Source organism: Alternaria atra (genome assembly GCF_907166805.1).
Source record: "Alternaria atra isolate CS162 genome assembly, contig: 21, whole genome shotgun sequence".
Taxonomy (NCBI): Eukaryota; Fungi; Ascomycota; class Dothideomycetes; order Pleosporales; family Pleosporaceae; genus Alternaria; species Alternaria atra.
In genome coordinates, this window is record NW_025091319.1 from 2,140,476 (window position 1) to 2,161,669 (window position 21,194).

The 21,194-nt window shown below is 49.2% G+C and overlaps 6 protein-coding genes across 6 annotated transcripts; 3 read left to right on the forward strand and 3 right to left on the reverse strand.

Moving 5' to 3' along the window:
- Window positions 1-408: 408 nt before the first annotated feature.
- On the reverse strand, window positions 409-1,634 carry ALTATR162_LOCUS1134 (uncharacterized protein; the record flags this gene model as incomplete). The annotated part of the gene is made up of 4 exons (XM_043308729.1): window positions 409-536; window positions 592-732; window positions 816-1,469; window positions 1,550-1,634. The coding sequence occupies 4 exons, from the start codon at window positions 1,632-1,634 to the stop codon at window positions 409-411; spliced, it is 1,008 nt and encodes a 335-aa protein (XP_043164664.1).
- Window positions 1,635-7,542: 5,908 nt separating this feature from the next.
- Window positions 7,543-9,104, forward strand: ALTATR162_LOCUS1135 (uncharacterized protein; the record flags this gene model as incomplete). The annotated part of the gene is made up of 3 exons (XM_043308730.1): window positions 7,543-7,592; window positions 7,648-8,339; window positions 8,389-9,104. 3 exons carry the CDS (start codon window positions 7,543-7,545, stop codon window positions 9,102-9,104), a joined length of 1,458 nt encoding a protein of 485 aa, XP_043164665.1.
- Window positions 9,105-9,742: 638 nt separating this feature from the next.
- Window positions 9,743-12,209, forward strand: ALTATR162_LOCUS1136 (uncharacterized protein; the record flags this gene model as incomplete). The annotated part of the gene is made up of 2 exons (XM_043308731.1): window positions 9,743-9,967; window positions 10,023-12,209. The coding sequence occupies 2 exons, from the start codon at window positions 9,743-9,745 to the stop codon at window positions 12,207-12,209; spliced, it is 2,412 nt and encodes an 803-aa protein (XP_043164666.1).
- Window positions 12,210-14,424: 2,215 nt separating this feature from the next.
- Window positions 14,425-15,441, reverse strand: ALTATR162_LOCUS1137 (uncharacterized protein; the record flags this gene model as incomplete). Its single annotated transcript, XM_043308732.1, has 2 exons — window positions 14,425-15,304; window positions 15,365-15,441. 2 exons carry the CDS (start codon window positions 15,439-15,441, stop codon window positions 14,425-14,427), a joined length of 957 nt encoding a protein of 318 aa, XP_043164667.1.
- A 2,957-nt stretch (window positions 15,442-18,398) lies between these two features.
- ALTATR162_LOCUS1138 (uncharacterized protein) lies at window positions 18,399-19,834 on the forward strand (the record flags this gene model as incomplete). Its single annotated transcript, XM_043308733.1, has 2 exons — window positions 18,399-18,931; window positions 19,360-19,834. 2 exons carry the CDS (start codon window positions 18,399-18,401, stop codon window positions 19,832-19,834), a joined length of 1,008 nt encoding a protein of 335 aa, XP_043164668.1.
- Window positions 19,835-20,061: 227 nt separating this feature from the next.
- ALTATR162_LOCUS1139 (uncharacterized protein) lies at window positions 20,062-20,401 on the reverse strand (the record flags this gene model as incomplete). The annotated part of the gene is made up of 2 exons (XM_043308734.1): window positions 20,062-20,163; window positions 20,216-20,401. The coding sequence occupies 2 exons, from the start codon at window positions 20,399-20,401 to the stop codon at window positions 20,062-20,064; spliced, it is 288 nt and encodes a 95-aa protein (XP_043164669.1).
- Between the last annotated feature and the right edge of the window lie 793 nt (window positions 20,402-21,194).

Sequence of the window (21,194 nt, forward strand, 5' to 3'; positions counted from 1 at the left end):
CCGGATCAAACTATGGGGTACGTGAACCTGGGAATGGCGCAACCTTACGCCAAACGAACTGAGATTACGGGTCGCATTCACTCACGCGCCTAGTCAACAACTCCATGGTGCACAGAGGGCGTTGCCTTCATGAAGTAATGGAAAAAATAAGGTGCTGGATAGACTGAACTATACATCTATCCTGGAAGACTACTTCAAAGATAACGAGGGCTATGAATATGCCTGTGGCTACAACGACGGCGACTGATATGACTGGAGAGAGGCAAGAGATGTGGTAACAGAGGTATTAAACCCGTGCTAACGCGAAACATTGGAAGCCGAACTCGCACCATCATACAATAGCAGTGGAACTACGGGCAGTCCTCTAAAGCCGGAAAGGTGGAATTCAAGTCAAAGCAGTAGCAGTAACTAAGGAAATACTTGTCCAACGAGCTCTTCACTCAATTTCCACAGCTTCTCTGCGGCTTCTTTATCAGTAGCCCAGTCAGCAGCTTGTCCAAATTGGCAATGGGATAAGTATGGGTTGCCCGGATATTCTGCGTTCTCGAATGTTAGATCGCAAGTCTGAAATGTTGTTTCGATGTTACGTACGGTTTAGTGCCGGATCCAGAGCGGCAACCAAAGTTGTTGCTGCGCCTTGATCGAGGTTTTTCAAGAAAACATTATGCATCGCGATAGCCTCTTTGACGACAGCCTCACCGCCAAAATCTCGATTGCCGTTGGTGATAACGCCTGGTTAATGTTAGTACTGTTTGACTAAGCCATCGATTGCTTTTGTTCCAAAGGGACTTTCGACGGTATTGCATATACGTTACCTCCAGGATCCAAGCTGTAGGCGACCACTTTCTCTGGCCATTTAATGTTCTCCTGAACGCTCGTGAGGATGTTGGCAGTTTTGCTCTGAGCATACGCTCTGCTCCCGCTGTACCCGTCGACCTTTTTCAGCATCTCTGCTGGCACCCAACCAGTAACATCCGGCCCACGTTCCGACATAGGAATCTCCGTATCGTCTTTCATAAGGTTCCAATCGCTGAATCGAATCGGGCTGCATCGATGAGCCTCGGAAGATACATTCACAATCCTGGCCTTGCGGGCCGTTGGAAAGTGCTCGGCTAGCAGGTTTGTCAAGAGGAAGCCGTCAAGATGATTGGCTGCGAATTGGCCCTCGATACCCTCGGGGCTGACGATACGCTTGCTTGTATTCATCGCAGCATTGTTGATTAGCACGTCGACGCGTGGAACCAGCTTTTTGATCTCTTCAGCAGCTTGACGGACAGAGCTCTGAGAGAGGAGATCTACGACGACAGTAGCAACATGGGTATCGGGATGTGCAGCACGGATATCTGAAGCCACAGCTTTCAGGTTCTCTCGCGTGCGGGATGCTAGGATCAATGAAGCTGGCGCATGAGAGCTTAATGCTTTGACAACAGCTTCTCCGATAGACTTCTTGGAAATACCGGTTACAACGACTGTAGGAATTTAGAATTGAAGAACAGATTGGAGCATGCTTCAGGGAACAACATTGCCGCTTGTGGAGTGTCGTGCTTACAGTGTTTGTCCTTGATCTCCTCGGAGAAAGCTTTTGCGACCTCTGTCGCTGCCGTCCTCTCATTGTACTCGGTGTGGGTTGTCATGGTCGAAATTTGGATTGATGATGCTCAAAGGAATTGTTGGCAAGCCAATTCAAAATGTGCTGATGGGTATTTGAAACCCGGTAGTGTATCCTTCTCATATTTATGTACAAACAAAGGAACATGCTAAGCGCGAGCTCACTACTCCGTCCGGACCAAATGACGGTCAATACGGACGATTGGAAATAACGAGATTACGAATCAGAGAAAGAGTATCATTTTTCTTTGAATCACATGGCAGACTTGCACGTTCTATTTCGCGTCCGACCCCGATCCCGCTTCCGATTCCGATCTTGGCTTGGTTGCTAGATCGCCCCCGCATGAAGCCGTAAGTCATACAACGAGATAAAAAATCTAATGTAGCTTAATCTTGCGAAAGACGTTCACTGTAAGCATTGGTTAGTTTTGCTAGATGCAAACATGACGACAAGGCTGGGACACCATTTGCAAGAAGATTAACTCGAAGATTGGGTCTCAACACGATCATAAATCTGCCTCCGTAGGCGGAAATTTAATGTCTGCTAGCTTCGTGTCAGGATAGAAAGCTGATAAGCAGCTCCATAATCCTAACCTTAAGACGCCGAAGTGGAACCACCCTCTCTTTCTGCAATCCCTAACTACTAACAAACCATTCATGACCTTGAAATGCTCTAGCATTTATTCACTTTTTCTCTACAGATCGAGATCTTTACTCAATAAAACGGCACTAATCCCTCCCACTCTGAATCGGACATGGAAAATGTCAAGAAGTCGGTAGACATACCCAACCCATGATCTCGAGATATATCGAGGTCCGGCGGACTTGACGACTCGTCCCTCAATTGGGTCAGTATCTGTTTTCCTTCAAGCCAGGCACGTTTTCCACCTCGTGCAACCGCCACTTCAGGAGAGGTACCGTCTCGTAGGGCTTCAACGTTGGCAAGCAAGGCCATCACAAACACAAACTCCCTGAAATTGTCTTGACAGGCTTTGACGCGATGTTTAACCCATTCGACAGATGATCTGAGTATGGATAACATCTCAACACAACGAAGGTCGCTCATTTGGTGACCTGTGACAGTGGATCCTGTGGTGGAAGGAAGACCTGCGTTGTAAGACCCCCTAGCAATGAACATAACTCTTCTGCAACGACCATCATGGCTTGGAAATGAGTCGTTCTGAACGGACCATTGCCGCAAAGTGCAAGGCGAGCATGGTTGTCGCATCTAGGCATGAGGACCAGCATGTCCTGGATTGCCACTAGAGACGGTTCTCGAGTTGGCAATAAAGTAGTCGTAGAGTGTAGGAGCCGCACGGCAGCTTCAACACAGACCGCTCTGGAAAAATGAAGCATCAGATTCTCCCGGGCGCTAGGGATGTAGGGTATATGTAGACTGAAGACATAACGACTCATTAGCATTTCGCAATATTGGCGCTGAAATTGCGAGACTCCTGGGCCTAAGCGCTGCAAAGAAGCTGCTAGACTGCGGTACGCTGTCATGAACTCTGCATGCAATCTCAAGACTTCCTCGTAGTCAATGTCCTTGATGCCGTTTGCATGATGTGCGATTGACAAGCGTGTTGCAGCTGAATCTCCCAGAATTCTTTGCAGAGTGGTGTCCGTGAACTCATCCTCACTGCAAGGGTTTGGGTTGTTCTCGGTATTGAAGTCGAGATCCGTATCGTTGAAGTTACGTGATAGTGCATGTAAGAGGCTGAAGCCTTGGTTAGTAGTACTTAGCCTGTGGCCTTCGTTATAGCTGGTTGGGATAGGCTGCAACCCTCAGAGCGTTGTCGGGGCTTCATCGGCGCTCCACGGACCCTTAGAAGTTTCTCGAACCTAGCACTACGTGATACATAGACTCAGCGCAAGCGTAGTGTAGCTTCTCTATCGAATTCATTACTGTTATACCTTGCACTTATGGTCAACCCATCGCACCCTTACAGTGCACAATCGAAGTCGTTGAGAGATATCAGCGGAGGCAATCCGGTATCGAGGCTACAATCCAACACCAGCTCAAGGATTATTATCCACAATCTCCGCCTTATCTCAGCTTCGGCTACAGACATTGGTGGAAGTTTCGCTGGATCACGATGCAGATCGATCACCATAGCCGACCGAAGTAACGCTCCGCAGCGGCTCGATGTTCGTTCGCTACTGGAAGTCTGAACACTCTGTAAAGCCAGCACTAATAAGCACATGATCTGCACACTAGATATTGTGGTTTGTGACCCCTGTGAGGATTCAAGCCAGGATTCAGCTTCTCGGATCCATTGTATCGCGTGGGAACGAAACGAAAAGGTGTCGTCGTAAAGACAGGCTCCGATTGCCAAACACAATTGCGTCTTTATGACCAGGGCACCAGCCATAGAGCTATGATGTTCCCATAGCGACTCATAGTCACGTTTGAATGTGGGTATATGGAGAATGCGATAGACAATCTCGAAAGTTCGTATGTATCCATCGACTAGGGCATCAAATGTGCTCTTGCTAGGAAAATAACTTCCATAATCATCGGGTACCCATGTCAGAGTCTTTTGGGCTTTGAGTTGTCGAGACAGCGAATGACATGCTTGGAAGACTTCCCAAGATTCCCCTTGGTCGTTCGTCTCTTGATAGTACCACTTCAGCACATTTGGAGCCTGAACACTTAGTGAATGATGGAACGTAGGCTTGAAAGTGTAAGTGAACATACCAGAGCCAAGGCGTATACTCGATGGCACGGTCTTGTGTATTTAGGTTTTACTGAGAGAGCGCGAATCCAATGAGACGTTGCATTGACACCATTCGATGCGAGCTCAGAACTTCCTTGCGAAGCCTCTGAATCCATGGTTTTTCTGACATCGTCGTTCGCTACATATGTGCATGTGTCGTTCCTAGAACGTGTACAATTGTTACATGGAAAAGTGCGGTCACATCGAAGTTTCTTTCTGCGGCAATGAACGCAAGCTGGTGTTTGCCGCCGGCGACGACATGCCATGTGTACAGGTTGATGGTCCATGGTGCTGTCGGTATAGAACGAGATGATACAGATCGTGCGATGAGGTCTGTACCAGTGGCGTGGTATAGTTGTGTTTTGCTCAGATAGATTGAGTGCTGTAACGTGTTCTAGCCGCAATCAAAATTGCCTTCATGGTCCTTGCAACAGCTAACGCACTTTGGACGCTACACCTACTAGCGGCACAAACTGCACTTGCACGTGCGGCTATCGTTAGGGCGCTGTATCCCTATGCGATTGATCCAAAGAACTTATCAGCAAGAAGAAACCACCCGTACATACAGGTCTTGCTTTTCGTCTCGGTATTTGTGCACAGTGGGTACGCCATGGCAGCACCGTTATGATGAGGGCACTAAAAGAGGGGCTGCGCACGGTCCTCTACGATCATCGGCAAACTTGCGTTTGGTGAAAGTCTAGGGTTTCTATAGAATTCGGAAATATATGCTTGGGTCGAATCTGTTTTGTACGGTATGGAAAGCGCCGCAGTTTACGCACTCGCTCTTGAGTAGCTCTTCCTCGGTTATGCTCATGAGCTGTTCATGCCTAGAGAACAGAAGAATGTGAGTGCTCAAACCGCTGCATACAGCGAGGAACACGTACGCAATCGAATGGCCAAAGGCAAAACCACTGACACGCCAGATTTCTGGACACTTGTCTTGGGTCCGCACCAGAACGGGGCATTGACCTTCGAACAGATGGGATCAAACACAGACCTCCTCATAGCGGCTGGATCTGAGACCACAGCAACCATGTTGAGTAGGCTAATGTACAAATGGCTTATGACCCCAAGACTTTGGAGAGGGCTATAGAAGAGGTTGGGTCTTCGTTCCAAAGCGAAAACGATCTTGCGATAGAGCGTATCCAGGTACTAAGATGTCTTAATACCTGCTTGGAGGAAAGTATGAGAGATAAGTCCTCTTCCTTTATCATGCTGCTCTCCGCTACTGCATGCTCACAGGATCTAGTCTACTGATCAACACCAGTCGGGCCTCCGCTGGTGGTAGTCAGTGTTAGACCTGTTCGCGATGCGTACTTTGCTGTCTGTGCAAGTACTGCTATATGCCCGAATTACAATAGGAATATACGTAGACTAATTGCAAGGCAGACGAAGCTTCTGTCGCAAACTTTACAACAAACCACAGTCCAATCAATTTCAGAGATCCGCTCGAGTTCAATCCTGATCAGTGGCTCCCAGGTCTCTTAGAATATATTACTAGGTCCAAGAATGACCAGGAATATGCATTTCAGCCTTTCTCCACCGGGCCTACGATATATTGGCAAAAAGTCCGTATTGGTCTAAGCGTCCAACACAGTTTGGCCTCTCCTCAACCGACGACTAAATTTGCGGAAAACTTAGTTTGGATTTACATGAGATGAGATTGATCGCATGCAAACTGCTATGGCATTCCAATCCCGAGATATGGATGGAGAGCCGTAGGAATTGGATCGACAAAAAATGTAAAATGCTTCTGGGCACTTTAGAATCAGCGTCCACTTTGGGTAAACGCAACGTGCCATAAGTAGATAAGCGAGTGGAGTACTATATTACTTTCTTTCAGTGTCGGAAGTCGACGAAAAAAATTGAAGTCAACTGCAATACGTGTCATCCCTTCTTGTCTTCTTGTCTCCCCTACTTACCTTGCTCCTCATAGCAATCTTGCTATAGCTACACACAAGAGCGGTGGATGCTGGAAACAACGTCTTACGTAGTAAAGAGTGGTCTGTCGTACGTTCGATCTTCGTCCCACCTTCTTGGGTTGGAGCTGGACGATTTTTTATAAGTCCTGAATCATACATAGTCAAGCTACCACTTTGTGGAGGCATCGCTAGAGCAAATTTCTCGCTAGTGTAGCGTTATTGCTCTCGAGCCTGCATTTGCAGGTTTCTCCCCATTCCCATCTTCGTCTGCCGCAGTCCACACCCAAAGCCCTGCCCTCGCTCCCGCCGCGCGCCTTCGTGGCAATGCATGATTTCTTCTTGGGAATCGGAATTGGGGTCGGAGAAGCTGCCCAAATAGCGGCAGGTATGAATTGCGCACTCACAGCTGCAATGGAGCGCGCTGTTTTATCTCTCCACGTGCGTGTTTGTTAGCGGTCTAGAGAGCCTCAGAGAACATGCTGACATTGTCGTTGATACTAACATCTTGTAATCCTCTTCTTCCGGTTAACAATGACCCATATACGAAATGACCTGCTCAAAACTATCACATAACCAATGACACAACGATACCAATGCTGCTGCCTGCTTGCGAGGTCGCCAAGAAGGGGCCCGGCCTCAAGATCCAAGTGATTAGTTATTGTGTAATCACAGACATCGTAGTACATGCAGCATGCGAACAAGAGACTACAGGTAATCCCACGATGCGAAGTGTTGAATTCATAAACAAGACCGATCGCGTCGGCGATGGATGCTAGAGCTGCGAAGTGATAGCAGTCGCTAATGCGGCGTGTATCCAAGTAAGTCGTGTCCTACAGCACTCCTAGTTATCTCCATTATTCCACAGTACCGTGTCATTACCATTGCTTGTATTTATGCAGCTTTATGAGATGGTGGTGCCGTATTGGTAACACTATAATAGTACAAACCATTATCGTCGGCACATTCGCCTCAGCCGCAATTCAACATCCTAACTTCAAGTTGGAAGCGATGTTGCGTCCAGAGACGCTAGTCGCCCACAATTACGCTGTAGCAGCTAGTAACCTGCGATCTGAACTTTGTCGTGTATACTTTCGACTCAGACCATAGTGTTGGTGTTGCAGTTGGTGTTGGCGAGGGGTGATGATGTTTTCGCAGAGCAAGACCAGCCAATCGGCGATTGGAATGACCGAGACGGCGCTAACATTCGCGGACGATCATGTCACGATATCGCAACTACCGTAAACACGAATTGCGAGTCAACAGCACACGATGAGGACGCCATACACGTGCAGACAATGTCTGTCCGTACTGAAGACGCCAAGGTCCCAACTACGGCCACCACAAGGTCTTCGCCAGCTCGTACCTAGGGTATCTTCGCAACGAAATCATTCCTCCAAAAGTCCAGCACCGCCAAAGCTTTCTCTACCCAAGCGTAGCCTCTCTACGACGTCGACTCGGGCTTTTGAGAAGCCATTCGAACCATTTGAATACATCGATCCGGAGGGACATCGGCGGAAGCTGGTTTTGACTGAGGACAACCTTTTCAATTCCTTTTCGAACTCGCCCATACCTGAGATACGAAAGCGTGCTGCGTTCATGCGCCAGCATGCTTACTGCCCGCATCCCTCGCACCAGCCGACGCGTCCGGCGAACAACCCGATGGACCTAGAGGCTCGCAAGTCTTCCGAGATGGGTGCCCCGCCCGCCCATGTCGATTTTGAGTGTCCAGACTGTGGTGTACCAGTATACTGCTGCGAAGAGCACTGGGCAGACGACTACGAGGCACACCTCGAGGTCTGCGACGTCCTGAAGCAGATCAACGAAGACGATCACGATCTGAGAAGCGGGCGTTTCTTCAAGGAGTTCCAGTTCGCGGAACCCCAGATGGAGGAGATTCTAGTCAACATGACGAGCTGGGACACGTACATGTACACCCGAGACTTTGATGCGCTGAACGAGGATCGGGAGATGCGCCAGGCGACGAAGCTGTTGACCTACCCTATAACGATTGCGAGTGTTCTGAACGAGCTCAGTCCCTACAACATCAGGAAGAACGGGCGCATGACACCCGAGGGGTTGAAGAGCTTCAGTGGTACGTAGGCTTCAATTGGATAGTTAGGATGATACTAATACAACGACAGCCCTCCGACACACCCTTCACCCCCCGCGAACAGGTGGTGGAGACACCTGGAAGAATGCTCGCCTCGCGCCACCGTCCGTCCGCCTCTTCATTCTCGGCGCACGCGCAGAATCCTCCCTGCCCCGCGAAACATGGATGCAACTATCATATCTCTTCCACCGCGTACAATTCTCCATCAACTTCATCGGGCCCGAGAGCATGGCAAACCGCGAGAAAGAGCTGCCCATTCCCGAACGCACGCCCCTCAATCCCTTCGGTGCCGTCATCGAGGATCGTATCAGCAACTCACTGAAGATAAGCACCTTCGTAGAATACTACCACAATATCCACAAGACGGGGTACTTCTATCCGTACGACCCATATTTCGACTGCTTCGTCGTATTCCACCCTGGCTTCGGTAATCCTGCTTCCGCACACGAATGGGAAGAGACACTACCCCTCCTCCTCGAGACGAAGGTTCCAATCATCGCAACTGGATACAGCCCATGGGATATGCAGCAGGATGTCGATTTCCTGAACAAGAGGTTCGGAAACGAGATGGATATGTTGCTCGAGCCGGGCGAGAACTTATTCAGGAGTTTGAGATGGGACCTCAACGATCTGGACCCGCATGACGTTACGTGCAGCAATTGGGGTGTGTACGCCTTCCGTGGTAAGAGATATGAGACTACGAAGAAGGAGGAAGATGAGGAGGTACACAGCGATCGCACAGCATGATTTGCGTGCGTAAGCTCGGTATATGTAGATATATGTACAATACTTATACTGTATTCTTCGGCAAGCCCGACGCATATTACGCTCATGCGTTGAGGAGCTATACGCAGTGTCTCGAATGGTATGCTGCACGTAGTATGGTGGGTGTGGTTTCTATCAGTTCGCGTCTCCAGCATTATTATTGACCCTATTGGCCTCAGTTTCGAATTCAACACCCTACATACCCAATGCTTCGGAGATACCAGAACGCTCCTGCATCCAATTCCCTGGTCAATGAATTTTTAACAAACGAATGGGAAGCCAAGATAGACGCGCCGAAAGCACGTCGTGTCTATACTCTAGTCGATATGTTCGTGCTTACGTCCACAACCCGGAATATTAGTATCACTCCGCTTCCGTCACGACATAATTGCTTTACAGCCCTTTGTAGCCCGCGGTAATTACAACGGAGTAATTGTTTCAAGACGTCGTTCGCGGAGAATCTCTACAGCGATCGGCATGTAGGTACTATACTTCCCCGCAGGCTAAGCCTAGAAGAGCAGCATAGTCGCAGCCATCCCCAACATACATGTAGAACCACAATCTCACACATGTTAAGAGGGTGGTCCGGCACACGTCCAAGCAAAGGTATCAAGCCCACAATGTCGCGAACATCTCGTCTCGTACCTGTTCTCTGGACACTCATTCCACTTTCAACCGCAAAATTACTATGGTCCACCACACCAGCAGATATCAGCGACATCATCCGCACTACATACCCGCTCGGAAATGGCCGTCTAGGTGCAATGCCAATCGGCCCACCAGGTGCTGAGATACTCACTATGAACCTAGATACTCTATGGTCAGGTGGCCCGTTCTCAGCATTCGTAAGCCCGACTATCTCTGCTAAATACTCAAGTCATGTACTGATGAGAGATATAGAACTACAGCGGTGGAAATCCAAACTCTTCTGTTGCCGAAGCTCTACCGGGTATCCGGGATTGGATCTTCACTAACGGAACGGGTAATGTGACAGAACTGCTGGGTTTAGATGACGCCTATGGTTCTTACCAAGTTCTCGGGAACTTGAGTGTGATCATCCCTTCGCTGGCGGGTGCCGATGCTGTTAACTATACACGCACGTTGGACATGAGCAATGGCGTTCATACGACGGCATTTAGCGTGAACGGTAGCCATATCGAAACTGAAGCTTTCTGCTCCTTCCCAGATCAGGTTTGCGTGTATACGGTTCGTTCTTCCGGTGAGTTGCCAGCTCTCGGGGTGAGATTGGACAACGACCTTGTTGATCCGGAGCTGCGGAATGTTACTTGCGTTAGTGGTAATGGCACGGAGTCGGGGCATCTAAGACTAAAGGGTGTGACACAGCTGGGTCCACCTGAGGGTATGCGATACGATACAATTGTACGAGTGGCATCTGGCAGCGACGTCACGACGAAATGCAATAGTGGCACGAATATATTGAACATCGCACCTGGAAACGGTACAAAAAGCGCTACGATAGTACTAGGCGCCGAAACAAATTATGATGCAAAGAGAGGGACAGCAGAGTTCAACTACTCCTTCCGCGGCGAAGACCCAGGCCCAGCCGTCGAAGCAACAACATCTGCCGCGGCCGCGAAAACCCTAACTGAGTTACAAAACCGCCACATCGACGACTTCACTTCTCTTACAGGCCGCTTTACACTATCCCTTCCCGATCTTCTGAATTCTTCCCAAACACCGACATCCGAACTCATTGCACGCTACAACGCAAACAACACAGTCGGCGACCCATATATTGAGAACATGCTCTTCGACTACGCGCAGTACCTCTTCATCTCCAGTTCACGGCCTGGCTCTCTTCCACCAAACCTCCAAGGGCGATGGAGCGAAGGGCTCTACGCTGCCTGGTCGGCAGACTACCATGCGAACATCAATCTCCAAATGAACCATTGGACAGCTGACCAAACCGGATTAACAGACCTCCAATCACCGTTATGGGGCTATATGGCCGATAATTGGGTTCCACGCGGCAGCGAGACTGCCGACCTGCTATATGGCGCACCAGGATGGGTGGTGCACAACGAGATGAACGTCTTTGGTCACACGGGAATGAAGAGTGGTGCTGAGTGGGCGAACTACCAGGCTTCTGCGGCGTGGATGATGCAGCATGTGTTCGATCATTGGGATTATTCGCGCGACGATGCGTGGCTGCGGGATCAGGGATACCCGCTTATGAAGGGTGTTGCCGAGTTTTGGCTTAGCCAGCTCCAAGAAGACGCCTTCAATGGCGATGGTACACTGGTTGTCAATCCGTGTAACAGTCCTGAGCACGGTCCTACAACATTCGGATGCGCGCACTACCAGCAACTCGTACACCAGGTCTTCGAAGCGGTACTCTCCACGATGAGCATAGTCGACGAGCCAGACACTTCTTTCAGAAGCAAGCTTACAGATTCGCTCGAGCGGCTTGACAAAGGCTTCCACATCGGTACGTGGGGCCAGATCAGAGAGTGGAAGCTTCCGGAAGAGCCATATGGTTACGAGTTCATCAACGACACTCATCGCCATCTCTCTGAATTGGTTGGTTGGTACCCTGGCTACTCGATCTCCTCTTTCCTCGATGGCTACGCCAACAGCACCATTCAAGATGCCGTTCGGCAGAAATTGTACAGCCGCGGTAATGGTAACGGCCTAGATGCGAATGCCGGCTGGGCAAAGGTCTGGCGCTCGGCTTGTTGGGCCCGACTTAACGATACGGAGCAAGCCTACTATGAGCTTCGATATGCTATCGAGCAGAACTTTGCTGGAAACGGCTTCAGTATGTACTCTGGTACTCAAACTCCATTCCAAATCGACGCGAATTTTGGGTTTGGAGGCGCGGTGCTGAGCATGCTCGTCACAAACATGCCGACTGCCGCGGGCGGTAGCGACAATGAAAGGACTGTGATCTTAGGCCCCGCGATTCCGACGAGTTGGGGCGGCGGGAATGTAAAAGGATTGAGACTGAGAGGTGGTGGAATCGTCGACTTTGGTTGGAATGAGAATGGAGTAGTTGAGACAGTGAAGACGTACGGTAAACTTGGGGGCCTAAAGCTTGTGAACAAGGAAGGCAATATCCTCGAGTAAGAAAGGTATTAGAAGGATGAATTCTGCGACTATTATTCAGTTGGCTATGTTCACAATCAGCCCCTTCGCGATATGCCAGCACTTCGGACCCAGCTTCGTGACTACGTAGATGCATGCCATGTTTTTGGTGCTTCCCATCTCTTTTTATCCACGATAGACTCTTCCGATGAGCTTACATTCGGGGATGTGTCAGTTGCGGAAGCAGACGTCGCTCCTGCGACATGCACAAGCTTTAGTGACTGGAGCTCAAGCTCTGAATTGTCCTTGTTGTCGAACCAAGACGGCGGATAGAGCAGTTGCAAACTCCTCATAGCCGTGCGCTTATTTCCTTTCTCCGAGTACACCCCCTTCCTATGGTTGTTGCCATTGTGACGTCCGTTGGGTGGGCTTGCGGTCGCATTTCTCGAGCATAGAGGACGCATGAGTGGTATGCAAGCTACGATGATCATGACCGCGGTTTCGAGCATAGACAAAATCATGGCGAAAACAACGTTGGTCGTGTTCGGTATATCTGCCCAGTCCAATCTCCAGAGAAGTTTCTGGCGATAGACCGTGATAGCCAACGTCCTGCGCTTCAAGTCAGTTCATTGCGGTTGCTCAATGTCTGCCGCATGTGCTTACCCGACTCCCAGCCCTAGCAGAATAATCACAACTAGCTTCGGACGTCACGGCATACGTAGGCGAAATAGATACGGCATCGGCAGTGCGATGATGGCTGCATCGATGATGGGGTTCATCATACCCAGGCAGAAATTGAATGTGTTATGATTGACGCACTTGTTCGCATGCTTCCACGCTTGATCGAGTGGTTTACAGATGGTCAGCGCTGCTACGATAGCAACTACTATCCAGACAACAATCGTTGCCCCGAAGTAGCGATAAATGACGAGCATGGATCTGTTGGGTATGATTGAAGTGTACATGAGCAGGACGGATAGCTTGGAGAGATAAACAGTGATGTTCCATACGATGGACATGACCACGACGCCTTTGAAGAGGACGTAGAGCACTTCGATGCTGAATCGCTCTATTGTGGTTATCATGTCAAAACCGAATCCGCCGTAGAACACGAGATATATGCAATTCCCGCATAGTGCTGTGTGGGAGATCTATGTCAAATCAGTGGATGTGCTTCCCTCACACAAATTAGTCACTAAGCATATGCGATAGATGCCTCGAGCGGAAAAGAGCGTTGTGGGGGAGAAGAATGATGAAGTACCAAGGCTGCGACGATGCAATAATCGCTGTAGTCGAATCTTTTGCGGATGTGTTTCGCGATAAGACGTAGTATGACCGCTACCCAAGATAGGACAATGGAAACGCCAGACAAAGCCAAAATCCAGGCTTGCAAGTTATTTTCGATAGGCATGACCATTGTGGGAGGTTGATCAGCGTTATGCAGATGAAGTTCGCGAGCACAAACAGTGAGGACGTTGAACGTGCTCTCTAAAGACATGCAGGGAGTTAAGAGAGAAGACTGCACGACTCCAAAGGTGGCACGCTGTCGATAGCAACACGTCATACGGGTGTCCGCATATTGTATAAAAATGTTGGTAGCCTGACCGGCCATACTTCTCTCCACGGCGGAATCACACGAGAAGATTCCATTATTGGAATCCTACAGCGGGGAAGTTCGAAGGGATCTCTGAACACTGCAAAGTCTGTATCCAAATGATTCGTAGCGCTGGCTCAAGTGAGGTTTAAATAGCTCCCAAAGAGTAGTTGAATAACGGATATGTAGCTAATCACTAAAGCGGACCACTGGGAGATTTGTGCCTGGCGCGCGGGAAGTGGGTCGCCACACTTGGCCCGCGCAACGCCCGCACAATGTCCGCGGAAACTGAGGCTGTGTGCAACTGGTCATAAGCATAAGGGCGAACTTGTGGTATCCGGAAATGTATAGCTTGTTATATAGGTCTCACGAGGTGCTACAGCAGAGTCGAACTACGGTCTCAAAGAACGTTCTCTGACAGTCCTCAATGGTTTTTATTAGTCGCGGTCAGCATGTAGTAAAGATAGAAGATGTTGAGTAGGGAACAGGGAAAGAGATCAGAAGCGGCAGGAATGATAGGGAGGACAGCTAAGAATTCAGAAAAAGAGGCACTCGTTCAAGGAGAAAACAGGCGGAGAGCAGACTGTAGGGCAGACTGTAGGGCAGACTGTGACCGTGTTATACATTTAACGTTCTTATATGCGTAACTACTAGTCTTGCCGTTCAGGCGCCTAAGAACTTTTGCATAAGTTCTGAGAAGGTCTTTGGGAACTGGAAAAGGTGACCGTGTCCGGAGTCTGGGAATATCTGCAGGTAGGAGCCAGGAACTCTCTGCTGTAGGACGAAGTCGCCGGAGGAAGGCGCTAAGACATCGAGTGTCCCAGAGGTAATGAAGAGAGGCGCCTTGATCCTCTTTGCCTGTTCCAGGTACGTGGAGTTACGGGTAAAGTCAAGGATAGCTTTGAGGTGCCTGGAGGTGCCGGGCTCCTGCACTTGGTTCGTTCTATTTTCGCCGGGTACGTTGCGCTCAGTGATGCGGCTGGCATAATCGGTAGCTGCAGCCGTACTAGTGTTTGATGGGTAGAAGAATAAGCCTAGACCCTGCTCTTGGGGGACGGTAGGCTGACGAGCAATATCAAACGTCGCGTCCGTCGCCAATTCAATCCCAGGCCCGTTGCCAACAATTGAACCAGCAATCACCGCCTTCTCGACCAACTCAGGGTAGTTGATGGCAATGTGCTGAGCAACCCCACCGCCCATGGAGAAGCCTAGCAGGTTGACCTTCGTCACTCTAATAGCTTTAAGAAATGCAACTGCCGTATCGCCCTGGGTCGCTATAGAGTCGGCAACTTCGCCCGTGCTGTGACCGACGCCGGCATTGTCGAACAAAATGACGGGCCGGAACTGGGCAATGTAGTTGAAAAGCAAAGGGTCCGCAATGTCCATGGTCGCACGGAAGTTGGCGAGGAAGATAACAGGATTTCCCTTCTTGGAACCAAGGACCCGATACGCAATTTGGTCGCCATTGACGTTGACATATCTGGTCGGCGCGAATTGAGTTAGTTTAGGTGGGGGGTCGATCAGAGCAACAGCTCGGCAGCCACTATGCAGACTTGTTATCTTCTGTTCGGATGTTCTCTTGAAGTTCCTGAAATACGCTTACTTGATAGTTGATACGGCGGAAATAGCGGCCACGGCCGACGCGCCGATCACGGCAGTGAAAGTAGTAAACCACTTCATTCTGTTTATAGAAGATGCTGTTATTTGCTGGTTAAGTGAGTGTCTGGGGAAATATTCTGATTGTAAGAGGCGAGCTGATCAATATCTAGACTTCCGCTCTCTGATTTATATACTACAAGAGGGTTTCCAAGGTCATTTGATTAATCCCAATCGACCTTAGCCTTTGATTTATTGCTTAATAACTAATCTTAAAGTGCCTATTGCTTGTCCGGAGACATCTGAGTAAGATTGCAAGATCTGACGATATTATATAATCGGAACGTTGATAACGTATTTCGTGGCGGTGCTGTAGACTGCGATTACTGATTGGAAAACAAACATCATTACTCGAGCTACCAGGGTCGGACAGATGATGAGCCGACGCGCTTGTTCAGTAACCCGATCAACATGACTGGAGTACTGTAGCAACAATAAGACTATAGAGCTATCTAGCTGCTGAGAGGACTTGTTGGATCCCACTGGGATGAAGCGACTTTTGGTGAGAGCTATGAGAACGGTGCGGACACGCCCAGGCGGTCTGGCTGGCTCGCGGAGCTGTGCACTTACCAACTTGAGACTAGCGCAGTACCGGCCAGCCAAGGCTCGCCCCCTTAACACATCGCGCACTTCAGCCTAAGACAATGCATCTCCACCAATTCATCCATGTTGCTGCGATGTTCCGTTTCCACCACAGTGCAGATGTGTTCGCTTTCTTTGTGACGCATGATACATAGCTTTCAGCAACTGCAGCCATAAAGTGAAATGGGTACTTTTCGACGATTAGTCATTATGAAACATAGCATCCGTAGCTGCTCGGAATTCGAGAAAGCCTACCCTAGGTGCCAGTGAAGAAGCCTATACGAACGACCATCCTAGAAAGTTTCGCACGATTTACTACCCCTCCATAGCGTTAGTACCAGCGTATTGGGACGTCAGCCTTCAAAGTGCAATGCCGGCCAAATCAGAGTACGGCCTGCTTGGGTTGCCACTAGTCGTCTTCCGCATAATTATAGAGTTTGTAAGAAACGCCTCAGATTTCCACAAAGATCCGAGCGACTAACATTGAGACAGCTCCACGATGATGATTCAAGAGCCCTTTGCGCGCTCAGACTTGTGTCTAGAGCATGTCGCTACGAATCCGATGCGTTGCTATTTCGTACCATCAAATTACCGGATCATATATGGAGGCATGAAAGTGATCTCCGCTGGGGGGAGAGGTATGGTGTTCCGGATGCGATACGTCTGGAAGAGCTCAGGTTGCAGAGAGCGACCAAGGGCTTGCTGGCATGCACACTGATAGAGAATAGCCCGATTGCGGGGCATGTTCGACATGTCCATGTTGGCACATTTCGACAAGAGTATTTTGACTCGATAATTGCACTTATTTTGGGAAGAATACTGGCTTACTTGACCAACTTGCAGTCTCTGAGGTACGACTGAGCCCTTGATTGGTTCTTCTTCTCACTTACATGTCCTAGCTGGAACACAAACACCCCTGTTCCCAAAAGTGTCCTTGATGTTCTTCACACCACTCATCCTACCGCTCGCCTACACGTAAAAAACTGCACGCGAGAAAGGAAGCACATGGATCAACTTCTGCTTTCATCACCTCAACTGCATCCCCTTCAGATGAATATTTGTTTTGACCCTGTTGACGTCTGCCCTTTGATCAGTGGCCGCAGTGAGCTTCAGATTCTCAAAAACTGCTTGATACAGGGTAATAGCATTAAAATCTTACGTCTTGCTCTCGAGGATGTCGAGCGAAACCTTTATTGGAGCACACCCGAACAGCTCGTCGGTCTCGACCACTAGTAGGATGGTTCATTAAACTTCCATTGGCAAGATGAATGTGGCATAGATGTATGGACTGGACGCAACTACGCGTCCTCGATTTCGGATATATCGCCTCTATGTTGCCGTTGGAATCACTGGCAGGCCATGTTTCGTAGCTCGACTGCCTGACTGGTTCGATCTCTAGTGAGAAGCGACACAATATGCATGATCCAGAACGCACGATACCCATCTTGGAAGAGTTACTGCGCAGTATCTCGGCACTCAAGAAGTTGTGGTTAACATGGGAATTCATCCCCAACTGTCTACCGATGATCCTGCACCATCAGGGCTACACACTACGCCAGTTATACCTCAGATACGTCGGCAGTTTCGATCCTTGGAACCGCAACCAGTGCATCGATGTGCTCACTAAAACGCGACAGCTTGGCCACTAGCAAATACAGAAAAATAAGTCGCCCAATTCTGTGATAGATCTAGAAGGCAGATGGTCCGATCACACGATCAGCTTCCTGCCATCCGAGAAGTATATGGCGATCGTAGACTTGAACATCGAGAAGGTAGCGAGGGATGCAAGACGACACGCCGCTATAATGGAACACATGCGTATCATTGATGGAGAGCCAGAACATGCTGTTGAACGAACGCCACAGGAAAAGGCGCGGGCGATGCAATTGGCGCGTAAGAGAATCCACGAGGAGACTAAGCTTCGCTGGAGTCTAATTTTACGCATGCGAAAATGGAATAGACAATAGTTCGAGGAACATAGGAATTCAGTGTGCAAAGTCAATGAAGTACCCTAATCTAGGATCGGAACAATGATCAACATCTTCGGCAGTTCACTTCTCATTCGCGCTTTAAGTACATCAGCCAATTGAACCCGCAAGATCTCTATTACTTGTTTTTGTGGCTCATGATCATGCGTTATGGCGCGATCACTTCTTGTGTTGGCGCGTATGTTATGGAATTTATCCTTGAGTTTCCATATTTGACATACCAGTAGACTTAGACCATCTCGTCGATAACCCCAACAGTATCAACGACGACAATACGCTCGGGGTGGATGCAACCCTCGAAAGCCAAGTTCACAGGGGCCTGAAAGCGAGCCCCGCCTGATGACGTCGCCGTTCGCCGCCTAAAACACCTTTGCCACGAGCTTGCCTCTCGTCGCGACTCCGCGTCGAAGGATGGCCAAACTCACCGACCTTTCCAATGAACTCCTACTTTGCATCGTCGCATACCTCACAACGGGCGGTGCATCCGATGTTCAAGCCTTACTGCGCTTATGCCGAACGTCCCGCGCGCTAGCAGCCGTTGCGCAACCGGCGCTTTACACTTGTGTGCAAATAGCAGAGCCAAAAACAGACCCTCTGAGAGCTCTCAAGCTCTTCCTCACAACCTCGATCGAACGTCCCGAGCTAGCGAAGAAGACGCGAGAGCTGAGTTTGTTCAACGATCGAGGGATTCGTTACAAATGGCCTGATCTTGGACGCGATGGCACGTTCATGAGGTTGTCGGCGTTAATAGGTGGTCATGATGGTGAGATCGAGCCGGAGCTCTGTTACAAGCCGCTCGCATTATACGTCCTTGCTCGACTGCCAAACCTCCAACATGTCCACTTGAAAGCGCAGATCGAACATCCGCACGCGCTGCTGAAACAGATGCATGAGATGAGAGCAGCCGATACTTCGTTCCTGGCTGAGTTGAAGACATTCCACTTGTAGGTACTCCTTTGAGATTATGAAGCCACAAGGTGGTTCGGCACCTGCATTCACACCCGTTGTAAGATTTTGCTGAGTCCATGATTTTTAGACACAAGCAGTATGGAAAGGGACCAATCAATCTCGAAGACTACATACCTCTCATGCATTATCCTGCTTTCGAAGCATTCTCAACTGAGAGTGATGTGTTAAACATCGCGGGCGAGTGTCCCGCTACAAATACGGTGACGCATTCAGTAGCTGAACTGTTCTGGAGCTTGGGGCCACTATTTACCATGAAGACCCTGCTACACGCATGTCCTCGCTTGACCGTTTTCAAACTCGTCTGTCCAGACGGAAGGCGCCATAATGGGATGATGTGGGACGTAGCTCATCAACCACTGGTTTGCCCACGAGATTTGATAAAGGCGCTACTGGAAAAATATAGACCGACTTTGGAAGTGCTGCATCTGGACTTCTGCTACTACTACCACCTCGGCGATCTAGAATTTCAGCTAGACCTGCAAGAGACTGGTGAAGGCCCAGATGATTACATTTACCCCTCCTTGCGCGACTTCGAGCGTTTGTCGCACATGACAATTGAGTTCGAGAAACTCGCCAAGTTCGATGATCTGCCAGCGTCACTTACATCGTTGAAGCTACAATACTGCCAGTTTGCAGATCTAGATGCGACGTATCTTCAAAATCTGGCCCAGCTAAAGGAGATATGGTGTCCGATCATTGAACGTGTGGACATAATCGGTTACGAGTTGACTAACGAAGGTATCGCCAGAATTAGGGAACACATGACATCCTTGGGCTTGCCGTTTCACGTAACCACGGATGGACGGCGTCTCTCATTCAAGAAGGTGGGGTATCAGATACAGATCGATTCCCTCAAGAAGGAACTTGGTTATACGTGATGGGGCCGACGATGACCTCTGAGGAAATCCATATGACAAGCGTTTATTACGAGGCGGGTTAATACGCAGGATCGACATATGCCAACCATAGATATTGGTTCATAGATCAGCTCACCGTAAATCTGAAAGGTGATCATATGAAAGTGAGGAGTAGACAGTCAACAATGACTTGTTTGAGATACCTCGACACCAGTAAACCTTAACGATGTCCCATAAATTCTCGAGTTTCATAATCCACTACAATAGCCGAAACACCTCTTTACCGTCTTCGCATTCCCGGAGCTGCACCTCTTCGTCTTGCCCGACGTGCGTTCTTTGTTCGTGTACTCCTATACCTTCGTTAGCACATACCAAGCTAAGTTCACCCCAAAGAAGACTTACCATCTCCTCCATAGCCTTGAGGTACTCAGCCTCCCACGCCTCATCCTTAGCCACCATGATAGTTTTGGCATCAGTCGAAGCAGGCTTTGAAGCCTCTTCAACGACGATTGGCGCCGCCATGTCGACAACGTCGCGTCCGGTGATGTCAAGCAAAGGATAATATGTCGCCATCGGGGTTGCTACCATGGTGCTAGTAGCGAGAGTAGTCTGTCAAATGATTTCAGAGCTTAGCATGCATCTTATGTGAGTTTTGATGAAGAGATTTTGCCTACAGGAACTGCTTGAGGAGCTGCATCAGCGGTAAGACCACCCGAAGTGGAGAAATTAAATGTGTAAGGCATTGTGCTTCGACTCTGATTTTGCAAATACTGGTTCTAGAGTTGTGGATTAGAGGTCAGATGTTGCAAGTGGAGAAGAGGTAGATGAAGGTAAGATATGGGAATTTTCGATTATTATTCTGTGGTGGTGGGAAAAATTGCATCACTGTTCCCATGGATGAGGATTACGGGTTTCCCACGAGGCACCTCCACATAGTGGCAGTGCGAGCTACTCATACCTACAGTAGTCCAAATGAAATACCTGGTCTTGGTTCAGAAATATGGATACAATAAACACAGTGCGCATGACCAGATACTATCTCGATTGCGAGCAGGATGAATAAGTCCTAAGGACAGCAACCATAGGATCTCGATCCTCACCAAATTACCACATTTCCAAGCCTGAAAACTACAATCATGTCAGTCGTCGCATATTTGCAAATGAAATATACCCTTGGAGAATACCATGGTTTTGCGAAGTGTATGTGTGGAGTGCGTGCGAATACATTTCCAAAGTATTCGTCGTAAGTGGCCCACTGCGCACACCGATCCACAAAGCACCGTCATATCTCGTAGACGCTATTTCCACTCCGAAAATAGGGAAAAAATCCACCGCACACAGCCCCGATCTTAAAGCGGCTACGAAGGTATAAGACCAGGCC